This window comes from Hippopotamus amphibius, chromosome 9 (assembly GCF_030028045.1).
Source record: "Hippopotamus amphibius kiboko isolate mHipAmp2 chromosome 9, mHipAmp2.hap2, whole genome shotgun sequence".
NCBI classification, from domain to species: domain Eukaryota; kingdom Metazoa; phylum Chordata; class Mammalia; order Artiodactyla; family Hippopotamidae; genus Hippopotamus; species Hippopotamus amphibius.
The window spans coordinates 17,700,185-17,726,380 of NC_080194.1; the positions used below are offsets into that span (position 1 = coordinate 17,700,185).

Genomic DNA, 26,196 nt, shown 5'->3' on the forward strand with positions numbered 1-26,196 from the left:
GGGATTCTGCAATCTTTATGGTCTAAAACATTTATTTGCTTTTCTATTATAATTGAAATCTTGCTTGTTCAGTTATTTTCCACAACTAAAATTTTCCTGTGGCCATGTATAATGGAGACAAATAATTTGTTTGTATTTTAACTACTGTTTCTCTCTACTAGATTTTAATGTTAAAAGAAAAACTAAAGGGCTATGAAGAACAGAAAGCCTTTATTGATGAAAATAACAAAGTAATGATTTCAAACCCTCAGAAAAAAGAAATTGAAAGGTAAAATGGACATTAAGATCTCATTTTGAGGATTATGTAAAATTTAGTCAGATATTTTACATCATCATCATCATTTGTTGTATGTCTTTATATATTCTGAACTGAATTCAGAAAGTCACTGACTGGTCTTATATTGCATACTTTGGAGATCAAGTAATTTTAATTGTGATTATACAGATAATGAAAACCAGGTCTTAGGTATAAGATGGAGAAAGTAAAGCCAATTATGTCACTTATGAAATTGTTTTTTAGTAGTTTCCATATTTTTCTTCTGTGATGTCTTAGTCCCTTCTGGCTGCTGTAACAGAGTACCACAGACGGGGTAGTGTATAAACAAACAAAAAATTATTTCTTACAGTTCTGAAAGCAGAAAGTCCTGGCTCGGGGTGCCAGCATGGTTGAGTGAAGGCCTTCTTCCACATTGTAGACTTCTCCTTGAATGTTCACATAGCCAAAGGAGAGGGAGATCTCTCTGGAGGCTCTTTTATAAGGGCACTAATCCCATCCATGGGGTCCCTGTCCTGATGACCTGATCACCTCCCAAAGGCTCCACTTCCTGATACCATCACCTTGGGTGTTAGGTTTCAACATATAAATTTGGGGGGACACAAACATTCAATCACATCTGGCGTTATCATTATTTACATGGTTCATGTAAATCGTATCTACCCTTTCCTGACTTTATATAGCTCTAATAATCTACTTAATTGAGTTTAAGCAGTTAATTATTTGAAGGGACATGTCTCAGTGATATAAATTGACACAGAAATATGATTTGTTCCCTCTAAGCTTCTTAGCAGGTAAATTTTTAAAAAAAGGAAAGCTGTAGTACAGTACTCAGAAGTACTTTTTTTCTAAGCAACTAAGACAATTTCCAAGTTGTCCTGATGGGACAATAGTTCAAAAGCTGTGAATCTTGAGTAGTTTTAAGAAGACAGTGAGGAATTCTGGAATCAAACAAGTTTGAAAATTATTCCTTGCTTAAAGAATCTAAGAGGTTCCCAAAGTACATCAGCACATTAAAAGCTCCAAGAGACCTTGTAGGAAAGGAATCTGTTCACCTTTGATTAAAGTTGAGTAAACCTTCTCCAAAGCTAATTTTCTATTATCATTAGTATGAGAAACTAACCACATCTTAAACAACTGATTATTCATTGAATATTGAATATTGAACCTCTTGAGTTTGTAGAAGGTGTCTTAGTGTACATAAGGAAGACTAGTTGACAGGAATTTTCAACCTAATTTCAAGTACAACACTTTTTAAAAATTGTATTTGTGTATTGACATTTACATAAAATATCCTTGATTTGAAAAAAAATCATTTTTTCTGCCTCAGTTGACCCCAGATGCTAAGATAACTTCTTCTAATAAAATAACACTTTATTTTTGTAGCTGGCTTTGTAGTTTTTGATGAATTTTAGGCCCACATTAATTTCATCTGATCCCTACAACAACTCAAATGTGAAGTGGGTATTGTTTTCTCACTTACAGTTAAGGGCAAGAAATATATGTCATCTCTTTCAAGTATTAATCCTTTGCTCCAATACTGTACTATTTTACAAATACCATAAGAAGTAATTAAACAGTTATTTCTCTCTATCAGTGATGAGTCCATTTTTCATATAGCATAAAGTTGACCTATGTATTATTATAGTACAATAGCTCTGTTTATACCAGAGATTTCCTAAAGTGTTTAAATTATTTTCTGTTAATCCCTTACAACTATTGGCAAAATTAAGTTATATTTAAGTCTTATGATGCTTTTTTGTTATATTCTACCAATTTTACAGTCTTTTAAAAAATAACTTAAGTAAAAGTGATTCCTCATATTCATTTAATCTTAACAAAGAAAGCTTTTAACTCTGATATATTATTAGTTTTATTATTATATTTTGTTAGTCAAATGTGAGATTGGTCCCCATGCAACCAGATATCTCATTGTTGATGCAAGTTTCTTAAAAATTAAAGCAGTCACCAACTGCTCAAATTGGGAGTCATTGCTTGCATAAAATTGCTCAGCGGTGCTTAACCAGATCTAGTTACCAATTAAAACCTTACAAATTGGTAGAGTTTTCTGGAGTTGATGTGGCTTTAAGTCATTGACTCTTTCTTTCTGGTAAAATAATTCAAGAAGGAGATGGCTGAGCTATGAAATAAACACTTATTTGGGGTATTTTTCATATTTTTTAAGCTCTTTATTGAAATATAATTGCTTTAATATTTTTCATATTTTAACCTGACTTAACCAACAATAAAAACGTTGAGTTTTAACTCACTCAATAGGTTAAATAATTTACTCATATTTACAAAAAAGGTAATAAGGTATATATACGCCATAGCCTTTATTTTCTCGCAGAAGTATCTGTTCCCTGAAATAAATATTTGAAATACCTTTTATCATATCAGTCATACTTCACATAGAATATTTTTAATGCCATGAATTTTCAACATCTTTAAAAAATAATATTTTTATGAAGTTTAAACAGATAAAGGGAAGAATATGCAGTATTTGCTCTCTATTAAAGCTATTTGGAAAGATAATATTCAAAAAATCATAAGAAAGTTCAATTTTTCTTTATACAGAGTAATTATAAAACTTCACTTGTGACTATAACAAGAAAATTGTCTAGAGTTCATCATATGTCACCTAAAATTATTGGCAAAGATTTTTGTTTTCTAGCTACTTGAATGTTTTAAATGACTAGAAAAGAGTTATTATTAGTCAATCCCTTAGGACTCTGTTTTAAAAATGATAGTTTTTTTTTTTTTTTTTTTTTTTGGGGGGGTACACCAAGTTCAGTCATCTGTTTTTATACACATATCCCCGTATTCCCTCCCTTCCTTGACTACCCCCCCTCGAGTCCCCCCCACCCGATAGTTTTTTTTTAAAAAGAGCTCTCTAAAAACCTTTGATTCTAATTCCCTTCCTTCCATTCTAATCACTAAACACCACCAACTAAAATAAGTCTGGGCCATAAAATTTCAAAATTGACAAATATTTAACTGTGTCCTTGGGTGAAGTGTTACAGAAAAACTAAGAGATTATCTTTGGGTATAATGTAAAGATAACTTATCAGATCATTTACTGGCATTAACATTGTTGTAATATAATAGAATGAAATTGCAGTGTCCGTACATCCTATGAAATATTTATCAGTTTGACAAAACTGCAGTAAAGTCGATGTATTGTGGTTTATATTCATTCCCAACAGAGTTTCATTAAGAACTACTGACGTAAATTGTCAGTGTTTTTACCACAGATCCTTACAAATATATCTAAAATTCTGGCCAAAGAACATTTATTTTTAAATGCATATACTTCGTTACCATTTTATTATAAAAGCTTCACAGTTAATATTTCTTTGAGAGTTTTGCCTATGTGTGATTGTTTATACTGTTACTGTAGCTCAGACCTGATCTATGACCAATATTCTACTGACCCTGGAGGTTGCAAGATTGCAGGCTCCTTTTAGGGCTTTCATAGAAGTGATTCAGCTTGAGGTCTTTGTGCATTTGGAGGAGATATGAGTCACACTCCCCAACTTTGATTCCCTATATCTATATTGCCCTTTGGAGGAAACACAGTGGAGTGGCTTTTCTAGATTTACCACATTGTTAACTTGGATGTTTTGGGTCCTGACATTGTCAGCTGACTCTTAGCCAGGCTGTCGGGGGTACCTAACCGTATGGTGTGTTTTCACTGCAACAAGTTCTGAAGCTAAAAACGCTATCTCACTTTCCCTAGGGGGCCATAGAGGCACCATATGATTATGCCACCCACTGCTTATTTCTTCACAGCCAGCCAGCACCAAAACAACACACAATACCATGTTGCTTCTGAGGCCTTGTGAATTGGGATAATTCAGGTGCACATTATCATCCTTTTCTTACAAACAAAATATTTTTGGTAAGCTACTGGATTATGTAGACAAAATACAGTGTATGACTAATACCATAGGCCTTAAAATACCCATATCTTTTAATAACATGATTTTCTTTAGAGGAGAGAGAGAGAAAGAAACCCAGTGTTGTAAAAATAAAGTTCATAACCCTTTCCAAACATTTTTGCAATTTAATAGGAAACAGTCACTCAAACCTATTTACTGTTTATCATTGTTTAATTCTATGAATGGTGTATATTTTGTTGTTCATGCATTTCTTTAAGTAAATTTTGCATTACCTATAACAAAATACTGAGATTCTGTGTTTTATTTTTGGTAGATTTCAAGAAATTCTGAACTGCTTGTTCCAGAATCGAGAAGAAATCAGGCAAGAATATCTGAAGTTAGAAATGTTACTTAAAGAAAATGAACTTAAATCATTCTATCAACAACAGTGCCATAAGCAAATAGAAATGATGTGTTCTGAAGACAAAGTAGAAAAGGTATTTAACAACTTTATCATTAAATTGTAGAGAATATAAAAACATGGGGACTTATAATTCTAGAAATTTGATAGGAAATGTTGGTTAATCACCCATTCTCTACAAATACCTGGAAATGTAGAAAATATTTGTTTAAATGTAGACTTAAGTGTACAGGGAAAAAAAATTAAATTCCTAGGTGTCAGAAACAAAAAACAAAAAACCCTAAAATCTCAGTTATAACTGTTGCTTCTGTGAGGGCTGATAGAATGCTTAACAGGTAGTTAACACACTCAGGGAGAGTTGGGTACCAAGGTGGAGCAGTGAGAACAGTCCACCCCCGATGCAGGCCATAGTGTACAACTTAGACCAATAGATTTCTTTTCCCACGCTGGGAAGAATATTTTGTCACTCACATAGTTACAATTTCCATTGCATCAGTGCTAAAAAAACAAACAAACAGAAAAGGTCAACTTTTAATCAGTTTTATCATTTAATGTAGTAGTGCACTGCCCTCCCCCCCTTCACACACACAGACAGCTTGCACTACCCTGTTTTGATATACACCACTACTTAGGTAAGGGGCCCAAGGGAGACACGGAGTTAGAAATGACAGTCCCCACATAAAGCCAGGAACCTCAGAGGCTTTCACTCTTCATATTGGAAGTACACCAGAAGAAGACATCTTACCAGCTAGCACAGGAAAACAAGGAACCAAGCCTAGGGTAAGAAAAAAGTCTCATTTGAAGACTGTCATTATAGATATGCTTTTCACAGGATTTGAGGTTTGAATTTTTACAATCCATGTGTTTTATTTAGCAAATCCCTAAACTGAGAAATTAGCACAGAAAATGATATCAGAGCAGTGATAATCTACAGGGAACTGAGCAGAAGCAACGCAGAATTAATCCTCCACAAGCAAACCATCAGACTTAGCAAATATGACAGAAGCCTCAAAACATCAGATACTATAGCAATTGATAAAATCTATAAAAATGAATAAAGTCATCAAAGAAGGAATGAACAATAAAGGAATCAAAAAAATACATATACAAGAAGAAAACAAAGGAAACTTTCAGAAATTAAAGATTTATTTACCGAAATTTAAAATTTCAATTTATAGGTACAATACTAGGCAATGTCTTAAATACTTCACATACATTAACTCATTTAATTCTTAGAAAATCCTGTGGGCTATGTAATATTATTATCCTTGTAATTAAGATGAGGAAACCAAAACACAGAGAAGTCATTCTGCCAAAGATTGCCCAGCTCATAGAGTCAGAGCTATGATTTGAACTCAAACAAGCTGATTCCAGAGCCTGAGCTCTTATCCCTGTGCTTTTGTGTGTGTTAGATATAGCTAAAGAGAGAATTAAAGAACTGGGAGATCTGAGGAAATCACAACAAATACAGGATAAAAAGATAGCAGATGTGAACAAGATGTTGTTATGTGAAAGATAGACTAGAAAGTCATGCATTCATCTAATAGATCTTCTGAGGGAGATCTATTAGTGCAAAAGAGCAAAGGATAATGTGCAAAGTCTAAGGCTTAGAATTTTCTAGAACTAATAAGATGTCAAGATATAAATTCAAGCAACATGAGTTCTAAGCAGGATAAAAGAATGTATACTTGGCAGTGTGCAACTCCAGAGCACCAAAGATCAGAAAAATAAACATTTTGAAAATACTGGATTCCCCCCAGTTTTGATATTCATTGATAATAAGGTTAATTGCATTTTTAAGTACTTTATGTAATTTAATGTGTTTTTAAGTATTTTATGTAATTTAATCACATAGAGATTAAATACATGAGATGCATTGATATATTACTTATTAAAACCTTTCTCTTGTAAATAACTTCCCAGTCTTCTTAGACTTCTATCCCAAGTCTTCTTTTCCCACCTTCCCAGAAGTTACAATGACATATAAAATTTTTACATTTTTTTAATGTCTGAAAGCTATCAAATTTTTCAGTGCTTTAAAAAACTAGCATTTTAGGTTTTTCCAGCCTATGAAATGGGATAGATGTGATATGCTAAGAAATTAATCATAGTATTAATAAATATATGGATATGACTTTATAAGTAGCTTTTAAACTATATTATCAAAATTAGTAATTTATTTACTGAATATGCATTTATTATGCCTTATTAAAAATATCTTTATTTTAAACCACTTTTTTGAGATATATGATTGAAGTATGAAGAAACCCATAAATATTTAATGTAGACAACTTGGTGAGTTTGGAGATAAATATACACTAGTAAAACCATCACTGCAATCTGTGCCATAAGCCTGTAATCACCTCCTAAAGTTTCCTCCCACCCTCTTTTATTAGTAGTAGTATTATATTAATAACAACACTTACCATAAGATGTACCTTCTTATCCATTTTTAAGTATACAACAATAGACTATCATTCAGCTTTTAAAAAAGAAGAAAATCCTGTCAGTTGCGACCACATAGATGAACCTGGAGGGAATGCTAAGTGAAATAAGCCAGACACAGAAACAAATTCTACATGATACCATTTATATGAAAAATCTAAAATAGTCAAACTCAGAAGTAGAATAGGATGGTGGTTGCCAGGGGCTTTGGGGAAGGGGAAACCAAGAAGTATTAGTTCAAAGGATACAAAGTTTTAGTTATTCAAGACAAATACCCCATGGAAATCTGCTATGGTACAGTATAGGGCCTATAGTTAATAATGTATTGAATACTGAAAATTTCTTCTTAATTTTGTTTTTCAAATGCATTTAAAATGTTCCTCACATCCTTTTAAGGCAGAAGAAAAACAGAATTTATATCTTTGCTTGAAACTTGTTGCTATAGTTGTATTTTAACTTTCCTGAACTGGAAAAGTGTTGCCAGTATTTTTGATAGCCTTCATGACTTCCAAATAACAGAATATCTCATAGGATTAATATATCAGTTTATTGTTGTGAAACCTTTCTGTATATTTGTTCAATAGAATTTTGAAATACTGCTATATTTACCTATTCTAAAATTGTATGTATTATCTCAGTTATTTGCACTTATTATATTACAGAGTTATTTTCAAGGGGATAATAATTCTCAATTTTGTGTAGGTATCCATTAAATAAATGTCAAGTATCTGAAAGTTCAGTTATCTGACTTATTTCTTGAAAAAAAAAAAAGGCAAGAAATTCAGTCATGGAAAGCTGATACTGACTTCATATTTCAACTTTGACCAAGAGCTTGTTTTGAACACTTTTGTTTATATCCAAAACATTGTACTAGACACAACAGAGGTTAAAAAAAAAAAAGTATGAGACATTTATATGTACTTCAGTAATTTATAAGCTAGTTGGAGCAACAAAATGATATAAAAATGACATAGCACTCTATGATTGTCATGTAAGGAGTAGTGCAGTAATAAAAACAGCTAATATTATTGAGCATTAACTATGTGCCAGACACTTTTCAAAGTCCTTTGCATGGGTTAATTCATTTCGTATTTATAACAAGCCTATGAAGTAGATCCTGTATTATCACCATTTGTGAGCGACAGAGATACTGAGAATTCAAGTAAGCTGTCAAGAGTTATATACCTGTTTAATATGGTTGAACAAGTATTAAACTCTGGCTCTCTGGCCTCAGTCTGTACTTTAATCATTCTGCTATCCTATAAGTACTTTAAGTGCTATAGCTATTCAAAGGAGAAAACTGACTTCTAGTTGTGGTGGTGGAGAAAGGCTTCCTAGTGGAGAGATGAGATTTATCTTGAGCGTTGCATGAGAATATTAGTGGGAGAAAAAAAAAAGGAATAGTATATTCAAAATAGAATACCAGTTTGACCAGAGCACAGCATGTTTGTGGGTCAATGTGTGGAAGTACATAGCTACACTCAACACTTCCCGCCAGTTCCCACTCCTTTACCCATAGCAGATATCATTGATTTGTTGTAGCACTCTTTCTCTCTGAATCTGAAGCTACCAGAGTTAACCACTATGAATAGATTGGAAATGGCACATAATATAAGACATATTTTGCCATATTGCCATATTAGTCAATTCCAGATAGGATAGAGGGCCACATTGTGGAAGCTTTGGTTACCAGGAATTATACGGTCTATTTTTGTAGTCAAAAGGCAGTCTTTGAAGCAAATGAGTGGTGTATTATCAGAGCTTAGAATCAGATTGCCATTTTTTGAACATTAGAATATTAGTACAATTAATAAGTTTGGTCTTTTTAATCCCAAGCTAATTTAAATAATGGTTATTTTACTCTGTTTTACTTACCCAGTTGAATTGTGAATGTGTGTGCTTAGAAACATTAAGACATAGAGTAAGGAAATGGGTTTATCTGGTTTCTTTAATTTTTTTCCGTTTGCATCTTCATTTTTCTGCTTTTTTCAACCCACCTGCCTTTTCTGATATCTCACTTTTGGTCATTTCAACCCATGTTCTAATTTTTATAGCTATTCTTAAGAGACTGTGTAAGCAATGGAGATAAAACCTCTTAAGTTTATTGGTTGCAAACTATTGAAAAACATAGACATCTAGAGGCTGAGTTTGTTCTCACAGAAGTGTCAAACTATAGTTTTACTAAACTGCTTGCTAGGACGAGGAATTTTATATCTGTCTTGGACCCTCTCCGAAGAGGTTTACTCTCATAATTGCTAAAAGAATCTCATTGATTCAGCTATAAATGGTTCTAGAGTATGGACTCAGAGCAGTATTAAAGTGAAGTTCCTGGGTAATTTTATGGGCATAGAAAGATAATTCACAAATTATTTTTAGTGAAATAATGAGTTTACCATGTTAGCAGTCAGTTCTTTTGCACAAAGCGATAGTAATATATAAATTTTAGTATTACATGTTTATTCTCACTCAAGACCTTTTGTGATATTCTGGAGATTTTGTTAATAAAATATATAAAGCTTTTTTGAAACTTTAATGGGAAACAATTTAATGTCAGAGTTTAACATACATATTTTAGAATTTATTTCCAAACACTTACTTGGTATTTATCTCAGAACAGTAATTCAGTAAGAATTACCCAGTGGAAATTGTCCCCATGGAGAACCATCATAGAGGATACATTTGATGAATGTTAGAATTAGAAACTCAAACATACTCTTTGGGATTTTTAGTTGGGATCTTTTGGTATTAAATATTGACTGCCATCAGACCCGCAGGTCATTTCCTGCCCTGGTTTCTAAGAGTACCTACAACATTTGTAAACATTAAAGGAAAATAAAGGTAATTTGATTTAAGTGCCTTCCTTCAGGCAGGTACAATACTTTTACGTTCATTTTTCAGATGAGGTGACTGAAGAGCCACTGAGATTGACTTGCCTAAGTTTTCACATTTGCAGAATAACAGAAGAAAGTCAAGAAGCCACATATCCTACCTTCTGTTGTATCAGTGGCTCTAAACTTTTCAGGTTTTAGGACCCCTTTCTGCTTAAAAATGAAATTGTTAGGACTCCAAAGGGCTTTTGTTTATGTGGATTTCATCTACCAATATTGTATTAGAAATTTAAACTGAAATTTACCAAAGTACATTTTGTATTAGTTAACTTAAGAATGATTGATTACCCATTGCATGACAACATAAGTAACACTTTAATGAAAAATAACTATTTTCTAAAACAAAAAGTGGTAGTGAGAAGAGTGACATTGTTTCCTGTTTTTGCAAACTTCTTTAATGCCTGGCTTTTTCTCAAAATGTCAACTTATCTTTTATAAAAGATAATAAGGAAGAAGAACTTAATCTCCTAAAGAGAGTAAGGTCTTTAATCAAGTTCAAATGTAGCTCCTGCTCCTTTTTTCATTTTTTTTCATTTTTCTTTTTTTTTATAGGATGTGTTCATCCCTACTTCCAAAACCATCTGCAAGTGCTTGTTCTAATCTCTTTGGGGATCTATTGTCTCAGGTCCAGCTATTATATCTGATGATTATTGAGTTTAGTGTCTTTCGGCAAATAGCCCAAACACATCAGGCTGTTCTGGCCCACAGTGCGCAAGACCCTTGGGGTGAAAAACCAGAAGGCCAGTTTTGATCTCAGTTCATGTGTAGGTAAAACACCAAAAATATTTGGACTGTCCATTATGTGTCCTGAACCAACCATGAGGCGAGATTGCATGTTTTTGACACTCGGATGTGAACTCTATTTTCTGTCATTGGCAACAGCCAATCTAAAGGCCTTGTAGACAAAACTAGAACAATGAAACACTATACTTCTTCACATCTTTCAAACTGAAGGAAAGACAAGAGCAGGACATTCATCTGCTTTGTTTTGAGTAAGAAAATCATAGAACTTATTAGACCTCGTATGAACTTTTCAAATGCAACATTTAAAGGAATGTGTTTTAGCAAAAAAAGAAAAAAAGTAATAGTCTTCAATTTAGCTGTTGTATTTCTTAAAGTCATAAACTCTCAACATGTAATTTTATAAAAATGACTCACAACTCAATTTCCTATTTTCCCGCAAGCAGTAAGTAGTATTGTGAGATTTCAAAGGGGAAATAGCTTTAAGTACAAAAGTATAGCCTAATTTAATAGATGGCAATAGCACACTTAAAAGGAAATATACCACTGTACCAATATCACACATATCAGATATCATAAAAGGTTGACTGTTAAATGCATTCTTTTTCAGGCCACTTGCAAAAGAGATCATAGACTTGCAGTGTTGAAATCTCGCCGCTGCTACCTAGAGAAGAAAAAAGAGGAGGAATTGAAGCAATTTGATGAGAATACCAGTTGGCTTCATCGTGTGGAAACTGAAATGGGACTCTTAGGTCAAAATGGTCGTATTCCAAAGGTACATATGTTTGTGTATTCACATTTATTTTCTAAGAACTGAGCTCCTTAAACCATTGTCTTTGTTGTTGAGTAAATATCTTTCATAAGACAACTTTTGGTCCATCTCCCTGAGATTTAATTGACTCACTTTACTATTTTTAACTGAATATACTTCTGCCTCCCTAATTACCTACTAGATTTGCCTTTCCTATACTTTCAGAAGAGTAAAGTTTCTTTTAAATGTTATTCTTAAGTGAGTGCATCCTTTTATGAGGTAGCTCTTAAGTTAGAATGAAGTAATTCTATTTCAGACTGTACTTGAGGTTTCATCATGTACATAATTTGTTTGTTTAAATACTTGATATTTTGTGCAAAAATAGTTTTAAACTTGGAAGCATTATTTGTATTATAGCTAAAGAAAGCTAATTTGAAAGCTGTATGTGTTTATGTACTAAACTGAAGATATTCCACCTGGAATGGCAAAAAGGTTATATTTATAAAGAGTAGTGATGGGTAATGATGGTTAATGACTGAATAAGAGCAGAATTGTGTTCAGCTACAGTGTTACAGAAATCTAACTCTAATGCCTTTATCGGATGGGGCTATAGTTGTCTCCCTTAACAATAATAAGCCGTGGAAGCGTGCAATTCATTCCTAATACAGTACCTCCCAAATGTCTTCAGTGTCATCATTATACTTTTGATTTCATAGTTGCAATATCAGTATTCCATCTTTAGTCTTAAGTTCACACTTAGGCCAGAAGAAGAGGAATGAAAGAGAGGGGAGAGAGAGATCCCCATTGGGAAAGCAAAAACTTTTCCCAAAATCCCTAACAGACATATCTTAATTGACTAGAATTGTCACGTGGCTATCCCTAGATACAAGGGAATCTGGAAAGGTGATGACACAGATTATCATCCTGAACAAAATTAGAGTTTTCTTAATAAGAAAGAAAGAAGAAATGAATATGGAATAAACAGCTAGCAAACAACCACTACAAAGTAACTAATTTTGATCTCTAAATACCTAATACTTTAAAAGAACAACATTTTTATACTCTTCTTTTAAAGGAAGAGTATCTAAAGTCTTTAATTTAATGATGCTTTTCTGAAAGTCTATATTATGTATCAGCTAACTGGTATTTAGTCCTCTGAAATCTTCAAATTTCCAGAAAAGCATTAGATTGAAAATAAGTACAAGTGAAACACAGTATAAAATATTCAGTACAAATGAATGCAGCTAGTGATTGTAAATATTCAAAAATATCAATTTTTTGTCCTTTTAATGTTGAAGCTCAGACTGAAGAGAGAGGAGCCTAGCAGGAGTAGTCAGTGATGATAGTTCAAGGTAGTAAAATTGGAGCAGTGAGCAGCTGATACCCTGTTTCCTAAGAAGACAGCCAAAGATAAATAGACTTGAAGAGTTCTTTAGTGTGGAAATTCATTGAGGGCCAGCCAATAGTTTAATCAACACTTAGCAATTCTAGAAATCTTCACATCTTGATGAAAGTATGCCAGTCAGTTCAGTAGACTTGAAATTAAATGTAGAATAAAGCATACTTTAATGAGATTTTATAATATAATGTAACTTAATTGTTAGAGCACTTGAGAATGTAAATATTGGAAAGAAAATAGAGGTTGGAGGTGGAGTGGCTGGTAATTCCATTATTGGATAGTTGTGTTGAATACTAACTCTAACACTAACTGTATAACTTTGGGCAAGTTGTGCAACTTTGTTGTCTTAATTTCTCATCTTTAAAATATATTTAAGGCATTATGAACTTAAATGAAATGATGTGTGCAAAGACCTAGCACCACTTAATACATAATGAATGGTTGATAAATAATAGTGTAATATTCTAAGCAACAACATCATAGACATCAATAGCCAAAGAAAGGTGTGCACAAAAGGAACATAGCAACATTAGCTGCATTATAAAATACGTTTTCTATTTTTCCTCCAGAACAGTGTTTCTGACCTTTTTGGGTCAAAGATGCCTTTGAGAATCTGATTAAAGAGCTATATATACAGATCTCCTAGATGGAAGACTTGGGGGTGGGGAGGCACATACAATTTTACTTTTTTTTTTTTTTTTTGGTCATTTTTTTCCATTAATACAACATTAAGAATATCTACTCTAGAAGAAAACTAAAGCATGTTTATTTTAAAATGCTATATTCATCTTAAGATTACATAATGGTCATATTTACATGACTTAAAAGGAGTAAACAAAAAAAAGACAGTGATTAATCAGTAAACTGTAATAGGGATTAACTAGGTTTACAAAAGGTAACATCTGAAATTCCATGCTAGATCTGAGCATCTAAAGCTGTAGAGGCTGAGTACTCGTCACGGTCCCCAAGCCATGGTCTGGATATGTTTCCAGAGAAAACAGCTGATATCCCTGGCCAGATGAGTGTTTCTCACTCAGTGTGCAAGAGCTGTTTCTCTTGAAAAGGTAGCAGATGTTGAATGTTTACAGTAGTTTTTGGTTTGTTTCACTTATATTTGTCATGTTTCACTTATTTGTTAGACACTACGTGTACCTAAAACAGTCTTATTCTCAAGATGATCATTGTCAAAATGACATAAAATAACAAGTATTGTGGTTAGAGTTAAATTTTTTACCTTATTTTAAAATAACTACTTAAGATTCTTTAGTTTTCTTCACTATTACTTACAGCCATGATGTTCGAATACGAGGGTGAGTCAAAAATTATCCACACTCTGGTTGTAGAATGTATTTTAATTCACTTTTAGAAAAGACAAATACATCATTTTTCAAGATAATCTCCTTGCTTTTCAGTACCCCTTCTCCATCTGTCAACCAGCTTTCGTATTCCCTCATTAAAAAATGTTTTAGGCTGAGCTGCAAGCCACAGTTGCACCACTGTCTTCACTTCTTCATCAGAAGTGACTCTTCGTCTTTGTAGGGCTGCTTTCAGGGGACCCAACAGGTGAAAGTCCAGTGGAGCAAAATCAGGACTATATTGAGGATGCTTTAACACCTTAAAACGAAGTAATCCACGACAGACTTAGGTTTTGAAAAGTTTGTGCAAGATGGGTATGAAAACAACTCACAGAAGAGCATAAACAGAAGCATTTGAATCTCTGCAAACAAAATTTGGCCCAAAACTCTAAGGAAGGTGAAAGTTTCTTAAAGAGAATCATTACTGGTGATGAGACATGGATTCATCACTACGAGCCTGAGAGTAAATGGCAGAGTATGGAATGGAAACATCCTCAATTGCCTACCAAGAAAAAGTTCAAAAGTCAACCATTAGCTGGAAAGTTGATGCTTACAGTTTTCTGGGAGGGGATTCTCAAGGGCCAGCATTGCAACATTATCAGGAAAAATGTTCAACAGTCAACAGTACTTGTTACAGTGAGATGCTTATTGAAGAGCTGAAGCCTAACCTTCAGATTAAACACAGAGGACTGCTATCCAAGGGCATTCTGATCTTGCATGACAGTGCACGTCCACACACTTCTGCCCATACTGTCGACCCTCTGCAGAAACTTTGTTTTAAGATCTTAAAGCATCCTCCCTATAGTCCTGTCTTGCTCCATCGGACTTTCACCTGTTTGGTCCCCTGAAAGCAGCCCTACAAGGATGAAGAGTCACTTCTGATGAAGAAGTGAAGGCAGTGGTGCATTTGTGGCTAACAGCTCAGCCTAAAATATTTTGTAATGAGGGAATAGGAAAGCTTGTTGACAGATGGACAAAGTGTATTGAAAAGTAAGGAGTTATGTCGAAAAATGATGTATTTGTCTTTTCTAAAAGTTAATTAAAATACATTCTACAACCAGAGTGCAGATAATTTTTGACTCATCCCCGTAGAATATTTAGCCATTCTAGTGAGCAAAAACTTTTTCATGAAGGGTCAAAAAGTGTTTTTGGCATATGGTAAAATATAACATAAAATTTACCAGTTTTAGGTTTATAATTCAAGTGGCATTATGTTCATTAAAAAATTAATACATATCGATATAAATTTTAAAATGTTATTTTCATCTCTCAATAGCTTTGCTTAATTTACATTATACTTACAATCTAGTATATTTGTGTAATTAACAGTCTAAAATATAGCCCAACTCCAACTAGAGAAGTACTTAAGAACTTTTTAGTATTAAAGAAGCAAAAAAATCAACTGTAGATATTTACTAGTTTGCCTTTGTTTTCCCATATTTATCCTAAGCTCTCAGTTTTTAAAATGATACAGTATTCTTTTTAGTAGTATTATTATTGCTAACTTTTTTTTGCCTACTTATTAGCATTTATAAAGTTAATATTGTTCAGGTTATTTTCAATAAATTTAAATGTTTTCACCATGGTCAAATCTAATTTTTCTAGCAATCCATCTTCTATAACTCTCATAAGCAAGACTTTTCGCACCTGAACATGAATCTAGAATTGATTTAAATTCTTATTTTTTAATGCATTTTATTATGAATAATTTGAAAAAATTAAAATTAAAACTGTTCCATTCCTATCACCTTAATCCCACTCTCAATTCTTTTTTCTGTGGATATTTTCACAGCTGAGATATCTACTTATAAGCCATTATTTCTTACATAAACAGATTGAGACATAACTTTGTGAAAACATTTATCCACAGTTGTACAACTCTGAACAGAGACCCAATACTGCAACTTTCAAATTGCTGCCCTTTTTTGTATACCCTCCTGCATTATCTACCTCTTAACCTCTCAAATTTGTCCACTTCTCCTTATCTCCCACTGCCATCACCCTAATTCAGACTCCCAGCCCCCATTATTGGACTGCTACATTTGGCTTTATGCTTCCATTCGTATTCTACTGCAACTCATTCCACTACAACCAAAATGAGCTTTTCTAAAAGGTAACTCTGATTGTATCACTCTTCAGTGCTTTCTCCCTAATATAAACTCATGATTTCCCAGGCCTCGTGTGGCACCCGAAGACCACTCATGTTTTATGTATTACATCTCATTATAGTCTTACTTCAGCTATTACTAACCTACATCTAGCTCTCATAACAGGCTGTGCTTTTCCAGTCAGATTCAGCCATTAGTGTAGCAAAGCAAGTGAAAGATTCAAACTGTAAACTTGGTTTTTCAAAGATGACAAACTAGACAAGAACTGTTATTGACTAAAATAATTATACAACCAAGGCTTGTCTCTATAAGAGTGATGCAAGAAGGTAATAAGATTATCAGGGGGAGTAAATAAAGAAGGGTTTGGTTTTTGTTTTCTTTTTTTAGGAAAAAAGGTAGAATATTTGGCAAACATGTTCATATTGTTAGGATCATTGAATTTTCTAACTGTAAAAGACTAAAGAGATCATCTAGTCAAGGTTTTAAATTTTAGTCAAGTAAACCAATCTCCATAAAGACTATATTTTGGGCTTCAGGTAGCATTTGTGTCATAGTTGAGCCATGTCTAAAATCACGTGACTCATAGACCAGTCCTCTATCCATATCATCCTGACTCCCTAAAGAGAGTTTGCTCTAAAATAGTTGCTGTATTTCTTGAAATATAATTATGAATCATGTGAATAAACAATCCCCAACTTTAATGTATCTTAGACACATAGAACTACATTACTTCCCTGTCATAGTGCCCACCACAGGCTTAGGAAGTATTACAAAAAAGAAAAAGAAAAAAACAACTTTAAGCATATAAATAATCAGTGGCTAACTACAGATTGGGAAGGAATATTGAAAACCTAAAATGGATTATGGGAACTATCTGTAAAAAGTTTCTAGGCACAGCTCCCCTGCTTATAGGATTTTTGTCTCAGCCCCTTACAATGTCCAAAATACTTCACTCCCTTTTATTTTATTGACTAAAATTTTACCAATTTAAGATTCTGAGAATGCTATTGGATTATTACCGTTCATACTTTAGTGTCTCCACTTAACTGACGTCTTCCATACTTAAGGTTTAGTAGGTTTGAGGAATGATAAGTAATTTTAGGTGGTAAATTAGGGAACATTTGGGCATATGCACATGAGGCTTAGGAAATGGGAGCCTACAAAAACTTTTTACACATTTGCTCTAGAATGAAGCTTATATCAATATTGGGTGAAAGTAAGAAAAAAAAATTTTTTTTTTTCCTTTGGCCACACCACGCAGCATGCATGATCTTAGTTCCCCAACCAGGGATCGAACCTATGCCCCATGCTGTGGAACCATGGAGCCCTAACCAGTGGACCGCCAGGGAATTCCTCAAGAAATTTTTATTGTATGCAACTCTAGACACTGTACACTAGGGCTATAACACTGAACTAGTTTGACACACCCCCTGTACTGGTAGTGAACCTTATATTCTAGTATGGAGAATGTATAAATAAATAAATAAATAAATAAATGGAATTGTTACTAATCAGTGCTGTGACAGAGACTATCAGGGGTGGAGAATGTCCATCTTTAAATGTAATGCTTAGAGAAAGCCTCCCTGAAGAAGTGACATTTAAGGAAAAACAGGCCATCTCCATGTATTTTCACAGTATTATGAACAAGTTGGATAGACCAAGAAACTGTCATTATAATAAAATTTGTTCTGAGTTCCTGACATTCAGTTTCTGAGGACATTTGAAACTTATCTCACTTGTAATTTACAGACCACCTGTACCAGAACACTTGATTTTAAAATTGTTCCTAAACATATCACTTCATATTTTTAAGAATTAAAACTATTGACACCAATATAAAATGTTTTATTAAAATTGATTTAATTTTGACATTCTTAAATGAATCTGAGGTATAGTGTGTATTGTTTTCCCCAGGAACTCAATGAAGAACTTCACTGTCACCATTTGCACCTCCAAAACAAAGATTTGAAAGCACAAATTAAACATATGATGGATCTAGCTTGTCTTCAAGAACAGCAGTACAGGCAGACGGAGGCGTAAGTACATGGATTTACCTGTTCTAAAAATTTTAACACTGTAGACCTAAGGAACCTAAAGCATAGAAGTTTAGTTTTCCATTGCCAGAAAATTCAGTTTCATCCAGTACAAGATACATTATTTTTTAAGTGTCTGCCAGCATCAGAAAGCATGCATAGTTAGAAAGTACTGAGAAAATATAAAGGATCTTGTTCTTCTCTAATTTTTTATGTTTTATAGTTTTGAAAACATTTTTTAATTTATTATTTGTACATAATATATGTCATGTGACACAAAATTTCAAACAGGCCTGTGCAGTGAAAAAGAGTCTGTCTTCTACTTGTCCTCTAGCCATCTTTTTCCCCTCTTAGAAACTATACCATTAATACCAACTGAATTTTTAAGTAGAGTTTTTAAGCATTCTTAATTCCAGAATGATTTTTTGCTCTCATTAAAATAAAGTTATTAAAAATGTGTATTTTTTAACATCGTGTCCTAGTTTTTAAGTGATGCTATAGTAGCTCTTTCATGCTCTCTCTACTAACTCAGTAGCAACACCTTTTAATTTTTGAAACATAATAGTAAAAAAGTATAACTTGATCTTTATTTTTACCTTGGGTATGTCATTCAGCTCCTTAGGTGTCGCTTGCATGCTCTGTAAAAACAAGAAATTTATTTCTCTAAGGGCTTTCTGCCAGTCTGAAATTCTGCTGGAGTTCTTCTGGTGTTCTGAAGAAGAAAAAGGGAAGGAAAAACTTTAGAGAAATATTATCCTGTGGATAGAAGCTCACTGTGTTCTCCCTGTACTTTATATATTTATACCTAGAGCAGGAATTGAACATTTATTCACTTGCACTCACACCACCTGCAAGAGTGAAAGTTATCAAAGAAACATTAATTTATTTTAACCATACTGTATTTGATATAACATACAGATAGATTAATATATTTAAGATACATTTTTACCTCAAAATGGGCAAAAAGATTTCTAACAATTATTTAAAAAATTGGTGAACAAAAGTATTACAGAGGCAATACAATATGGTAGAAGAATATGAATTTTGGAGTGGGTCTTAAATTCTAGTTTATATAAGCAGTATAACCTTGCATAAATTATTTTATCTCACTAACCCTTAATTTTCTTATATGTTAAGTTATAATACTTTCCTTATAACAATTTTGAAAAGGTTAAATTACAAAAAATAATAGATGTGATGAACTGTCATAGCCTAAGCTTATAGAGTGAAGATCAAAAAAAGAAAAAAGATTTCATATGTATTTAAAGTACTGAAAGAAAAGAATTTTCAGCCAAGACAACTACCTAGCAAAGTTATCATTCAGAATTGCAGAAGAAATAAAGAATTTTCCACATGAGCAAGAGCTAAAGAAGTTCATCACCACTAAACTGGCCTTATAAGAAATGTTAAACAGACTCCTTTAAGCTAAAAAGAGGGGTCACTAATTAGTAACAAGAAAAATGTGAAAGAATACATCTCTCTGGTAAAGGTAAATATGTAGTAACAGTAGTGTTCTAAGCACTTATAAAGCTAGTATGAAGGTTAAAAGAAAAAAGTAGTAAAAGTAGCTGTAACTACACTAATTACTTAAGGAATACACGAGATAAAAAGATAGAAAATATGACATCAAAAATGTAAAATGTTGTGGGGGATGAAAATGCAGACCTTTAGAAAGCATTCAAACTTAAGTGGTTATCAGCTTCAAATAGACAGTTATAAATATGTCATTTTATGTAAGCCTCATGCTAACTGCCAAGCAGAAACCTAGAGTAGATACACAAAAGATGAGAAAAGAATCTAAGCACACCACTAAAGACAGTCATCAAACCACAAAAGAAGAGAACAAGAGAAGAAGAAAGGAACACGGAAATTACAAAACAGACAATAAACAATTAATAAAATGGCAATAAACGTGCTAAATGCTCCAATCAAAAGGCATAGAGTGGCTGAATGGATATAAAAACAAACCCCATCTTTATGCTGCCTACAAGAGACTCATTTCAGATATAAAGACATTCACGGACTGGAAGTTAAGGGATGGAAAAATGTATTCCATGCAAATAGAAACCAAAAGAAAGCTGGGGTTGCTATATTTATATCAGACAAAATAGGTTTTAAAACAAAGACTGTTGTAAGACACAAAGAAGAGCGTTACATAATGATAAAGGAGGTCAGTTCAACAGGAGGATATAGTGTGTGTAATATTTATGCACCTGACATAGGAGAACCTAAATATATAAGGCAAATATTAACAGACAGAACAAGAATAGACACCAATACAGTAAGGATAAGGGACTTTAATACCCCACTCACATCAATGGTTGGATCATCCAGACAGAAAGTCAAAAAGGAAATATCTGCCTTAAACTACATTACACCAGAAAAACTTTACAAATATACACATAACATTCCATACAAAAGTCAGTGAATATGCATTCTTCTAAAATGCACACATGACATTCTCCAGGATAGATCATATCTTAGGCCACAAAACAAGTGTTAACAGATTTAAGAAGACTGAAATCATATTAAGCATATTATCTGACCACAGTGGTATAAAACTAGAAATGATTACAAAAGGAACCTGGAAAATTCACAAGTAAGTGATTAAACAACATGCTACTGAACAACCAGTTCATCAAAGAAGAAATCAAAAGCAAAATCAAAAAACAGACAAACAGAAAAAGAACAAAGCCCAAAATTAGTAGTAGGAAGGAACTAACACAGATCAGAGCAGAAATAAATGAAATAGAAACTAAAATTACAATAGAAAAGATGAATAAAACCAAGAGCTGCTTCTTTGAAAAGATAAAATTAACAAACCTTTAGCTAGACTCATGAAGAAAAAAGAGAGAAGGCTCAAATCAATAAAATCAGAAGTGAAAGTGGAGATGTTACAACTGATATACAGAAATACAAAGGATCTTTAGAGACTAGTACAATTATACACCAACAAATTGGACAACCTAGAAGAAATGGATAAATTCCTACAGATATACAACCTACCAAGACTGAGTCGTGAAGAAATAAAAAATCTGAACAGACCAATTACTAGTAAGGAGATTGAATTAGTACTTAAAAACCTTCCTACAAGCAAAAGTTCAGGAGCAGATGGCTTCACTGGTTAATTCTATCAAACATTCAAAGAAAAATTAATACCAGTTCTTCTCAAATTCTTCCAAAAAAATATAAGAGGAACACTTCCAAGCTCACTTTATCAGCTAACATTACCCTCACACCAAAACCAGACAAGGATAGCATAGGAAACGAAAATATCCCTGATGAAAATAGATGCAAAAATCCTCGATAAAATATTAGCAAACCAAATTGACCAATACAATACTTTAAAAGGATCATTCACCACAATCAAGTGGGGTTTATTCCAGAGTTGCAAGAATGGTTCAGCTTCTGCAAATCAATCAGTGTGATACATCACATTAACAAAATGAAGGATAAACATCATGTGATCATCCCAATCGATGCAGACAAAGCATATGACAACATTTAATATCCATTTAGGATAAAAACTTGCAACAGATTGATTATAGAGGGAACATATCTCAACATAATAAAGACCACATATGGTATGCCCACAGATAACATCATACTCAGTGGTAAGAAGCTGAAAAGCTTTTCCTCTAAGATCAGGAAGAAGACAAAGATACCCACTCTTGCCACTTTCATTCAACATTACCCACTACTATATATAAAAAGAACCTATTGTATAGCACAGGAAACTCTACTCAATACTCTGTGATGATCTATATGGGAAAAGAATCTTAAAAAGTGAATATATGTATCTGTATAACTCATTTACTTTGCTGTACAGCAGAAACTAGCACAACATTGTAAATCAAATATATCCCAATAAAAAATAATTAAAAAAACAAAACAAAACATAGTATTAGAAGTCCCCACCACAGCAGACAAGAAAAAGACATAAAAGGTATCTAAATTCAAAAGGAAGGAGTAAAATTGTCACTATTTGCCAATGACATGATACAATATATAGAAAATTCTAAAGACACAACCAAAAAACTATTAGAATAAACAAGTTCAGTGAAATTGCAGGATACAAAAATCAATATACAGAAATCTGTTGTGTTTCTATACACTAATAAAAAACTATCAAAAAGGAAATTCCAATTCCATTTTCAATTGTACCAAAAAGAATAAAATAGCTAGGAATAAATTTAACCAAAGAGGGGGAAGACCTGTACACTGAACACTATAAGACATTCATGAAAGAAATTGAAGAAGACATAAATAAATAGAAACATAGTCCATACTTATGGATTGGAAGAATTAGTATTGTTATAACATCCATACTACCCAAAGCAATCTACAGATTTAGAACAATCCCTATCAATATTCAATGGCATTTTTCTCAGAATTAGAACAAACAATTCTAAAATTTGTGTGGAACCACAGAAGACTCCAAATAACCAAAGCATTCTTGAGGAAGACAAAGTTTGAGGGACCACACTCCCAATATAAAACTATATCACAGAGCAGTAGTAATCAAAACAGTATGGTACTGGCACAAAAACAGACACATAGATCAATGAAACAGAATAGAGAGCCCAGAAATAAACCCATGCATATATGGTCAATTAATTTACAACAAAGGTGCCAAGCATATACAATAGGGAATGGATAGTCTCTTCAATAAATGGTCCTGGGAAAACTGTGCAGCAACAAGCCAAAGAATATCTTACACCAATCACAAAACTGTATTAACTCAAAATGGATTAAAAACTTGAATGTAAGATCTGAAATGTAAAACCCTGAGTAGAAAACATAGGCAGGTAAAAATAAGTGTCATATAATACAGTAATTCCACTTCTGGTTATTTATCCAAAGAAAATGAAAACACTAACACAAAAAATAATGCACACTTGGTGTTCATTGCTGCAAAAAACAAAATCAAAGCTTATAGGTACAGAGAACAGATTATACAGATTAACATATTGGTGGTGAGGTGTTGGCGGGTAGGAATGGGGAATTGGTCAAGGAAGTCACAAGGTACAAACTTCCAGTTATAAAATAAATCATAGAGATGTACAGCATGGCAACTATAGTTAATAATATTGTATTGCATATTTGAAAGTTGCCAAGAGCGTAGATCTTAAAAGTTCTCATCAGAAGAAAAAAAAAATTCTGTGACAGATGTTAACTAGACTTATTGTGATGATCATTTTGCAATATATACCAATATTGAATCCAAAAACTTAAAAATAAGTGAATGAATGCATAAATACATACATACATGCACACATATATACATAAATAACATATGTCCTGGGTTCCTAAGACCACCTCCATGTTGGATAATTTACTAGGATGACTCACAGAACGCATCGTATAATTGACCCCATAGTTATGATTTATTAGAGTAAAAGCATGCAAAACAAAATCAGCAAAAGGAAAAGGTGAATGGGGCAAAGTACAAAGGAAATCAGTTAGTTGTAAGCTTTCAAGTCTCCTCATCCAGTGGACCCACACAGGATGTGCTTAAGTTCTCCAGCAGAAAGTTGTAATGACCCGTGTGAAATGATGTCTACTTTGGAATCTCATTACGCTGACATTTAGTACCCTGGCTTTTTACTGGGAGCTGGTTGCCTAGGCATCCTCTGCCTAGTATGGTAGACCAAAATTCTAGACTTTCCAAAAGGAAAGCAGTTGTGCAGCATAAATCATATTGTTTGTGCAAACAGTTTAAATGCAGTGAGCCACTCTTAATAGTTCTGGGAATCATCAGAAACCCTCTTAAAATCCATGTTTCAAGATGCCACCCAAGGACTAACCTTGCTGACAAGCCTTTCAAAGGATAGCAGCTTCAGGCCTGCTCTGTTAAATCTTCTCTGCATAGCACCTGATTAGTATAGGTGCTCAATAAATAATTGTTTTTATTGATTTTCTGATTAATAACTTTTCCTTACAGTTGTTACCTACTTGGCTTAAATGGTGTACTCCCCACTATCACCAAAAAGAAAAATGTCACAGACTATTTATTTGTACTGCTGTCTAAATATTTAAGATTCCTAGATAATAAAGCAGGTATTTCCTTATGTGTTAAAATTAATGCCTGTTCTTTTCCCACTGCCCTATACATACTTCAGATGGTTCTATTCTTCTGCATGTTATAAGTCAGCTGGAACACCAGGACTAAGTCATTACAAGATTATTCATGTTGTTTGATGTCTTCGTTGATCTAAAAGTTAGGAATGATTTATAACTTTAGCTGTGGCATTTCTTCAGTGAACACTCTTCATGGAGGTCTAATACCTAAAAAGATGTGTTTAGTACTGCTCTGATTGACAACAATAGGCTAGATTTTGAATCAGAGCCAAGAATCCAGTGCCCCATCATTTTCCTGTAACCACCATATTTTTCCGCAGTTTTCTCCTTTGAATGGCTTTGAAAGCTATTGCTTTAGGTCATGAAGAGCTAATTTCAAGGAAACGAGTTTTGTTCATTTGTTGTTATTTTTAAATCTTATATACCTAAGTTGAGCTTCATCATTTGACAGAGTATATTAATATTTCATTTCAATCTCAGAGTATTTAGTAACAATAGCAACACTATTTTTGATTTGTAAATCCCATTATGCTTTGCAAAAGGCTTTTATATGAATTTAACTCATTTAGTTCTAAAAACAGTCTCCTAATTGAAAGTGGTGGCTGCCCAGTTGTACCCCATGTTAGAGAGGAAAAACCTCAGTTAGTGCTTTATCCAAGGTCACATAGAAGCAGGTAAAGACCAGCTGAGACTGCAGCCTGGTGCTTGTAATTCCTATTCAACATTCTTTCCAATCTATTCTAAATGTATTAAGAACATGTAGAGGTATTTGATTGAAATATTCTAAAGGAAAATATGTACAGGGAACCATTTTAATCATCTGCTAATACTTTAGATGTTACATAGAACTGTAATAATGTATTTAAAATTTAGTGTTTATCTCTTTTGTCACCTTCTGTATGCAGAGTATTGAATGCTTTACTTCCAGCCCTAAGAAAACAGTATTGTGCATTAAAAGAATCTGGCCTGTTAAATGCTACTTTTGAGTCTGACTTCAAAGAAATTGAACATTTGGTAGAGAGGAAGAAAGTTGTGGTTTGGGCTGACCAAACCACTGAACATGCAAAGCAAAATGATCTACCAGAGGTTTCTATTCTTATGACCTTTCCACAACTTGGACCAGTTCAGTCTTCTCCTTGTCGTAAGTACAGCTTTTATCTCATTAAGTAAATAAGCATTATTTCTAAAGAGTAGCCTCTGTTGTAATATCAGGCAACAGAATAGTTAATTTTTTAGTAGGTTTGCTATTTTGTGAGAATGGGAGAATTAACTTCAGGATCATTTTAATTAACCAGTATCTTTCAAAGGTGTAAGAGTAAGTATGCTTGATGTTCTAAATAATTCTAGCAGTAAAGTTATTTTATTTTACCTGTTTTTGATAATTTTACTTCTACCCTTTTTAAAATTTAACCTCTATTAAAGACTGAAGATTATAATTAAGAATATTATATTCTGTAATATATAACAATCTTGTATGTTCTTAAGATCAACTAACAGTGTAGAATTTACTATTTTTCTGTTGGCAGATCGCTTGGTATCTCTCCTCTCATAAAAGTGTGCATGGGACATTTTAACTGAAAAACTAACATATAATCTTGGTTTTAAAATATTCAGATACTATAACAGTAGAGTGCCCTCTTCAACTTTTCCTAGAACCTCAATCTTCTGTGCTATCTTAGAGGTAAATGCTTATTAACAGTTCAGTTATCTTTACAGTGTGTGTGCAATATTTGTATTAGATAATCTAACTCGTTAAAGACTTGAGAATAGATGTACCATCATTTACTTAACCATTGTTCTGTTAGTGAACAGTGCATGT

General features: G+C 33.1%; 1 protein-coding gene across 2 annotated transcripts in view; it reads left to right on the forward strand.

The window, feature by feature from the left end:
- Nucleotides 1-26,196, forward strand: part of KIF18A (kinesin family member 18A) — a 77,008-nt gene that overhangs the window by 19,985 nt on the left and 30,827 nt on the right. For both annotated transcript variants that reach the window (XM_057749619.1, XM_057749618.1), the window contains exons 9-13: nt 162-268; nt 4,490-4,652; nt 11,261-11,425; nt 18,178-18,299; nt 25,283-25,518. In XM_057749619.1, coding sequence (XP_057605602.1) covers nt 162-268; nt 4,490-4,652; nt 11,261-11,425; nt 18,178-18,299; nt 25,283-25,518 — 793 coding nt within the window. The remainder of the gene's footprint in view (nt 1-161; nt 269-4,489; nt 4,653-11,260; nt 11,426-18,177; nt 18,300-25,282; nt 25,519-26,196) is intronic.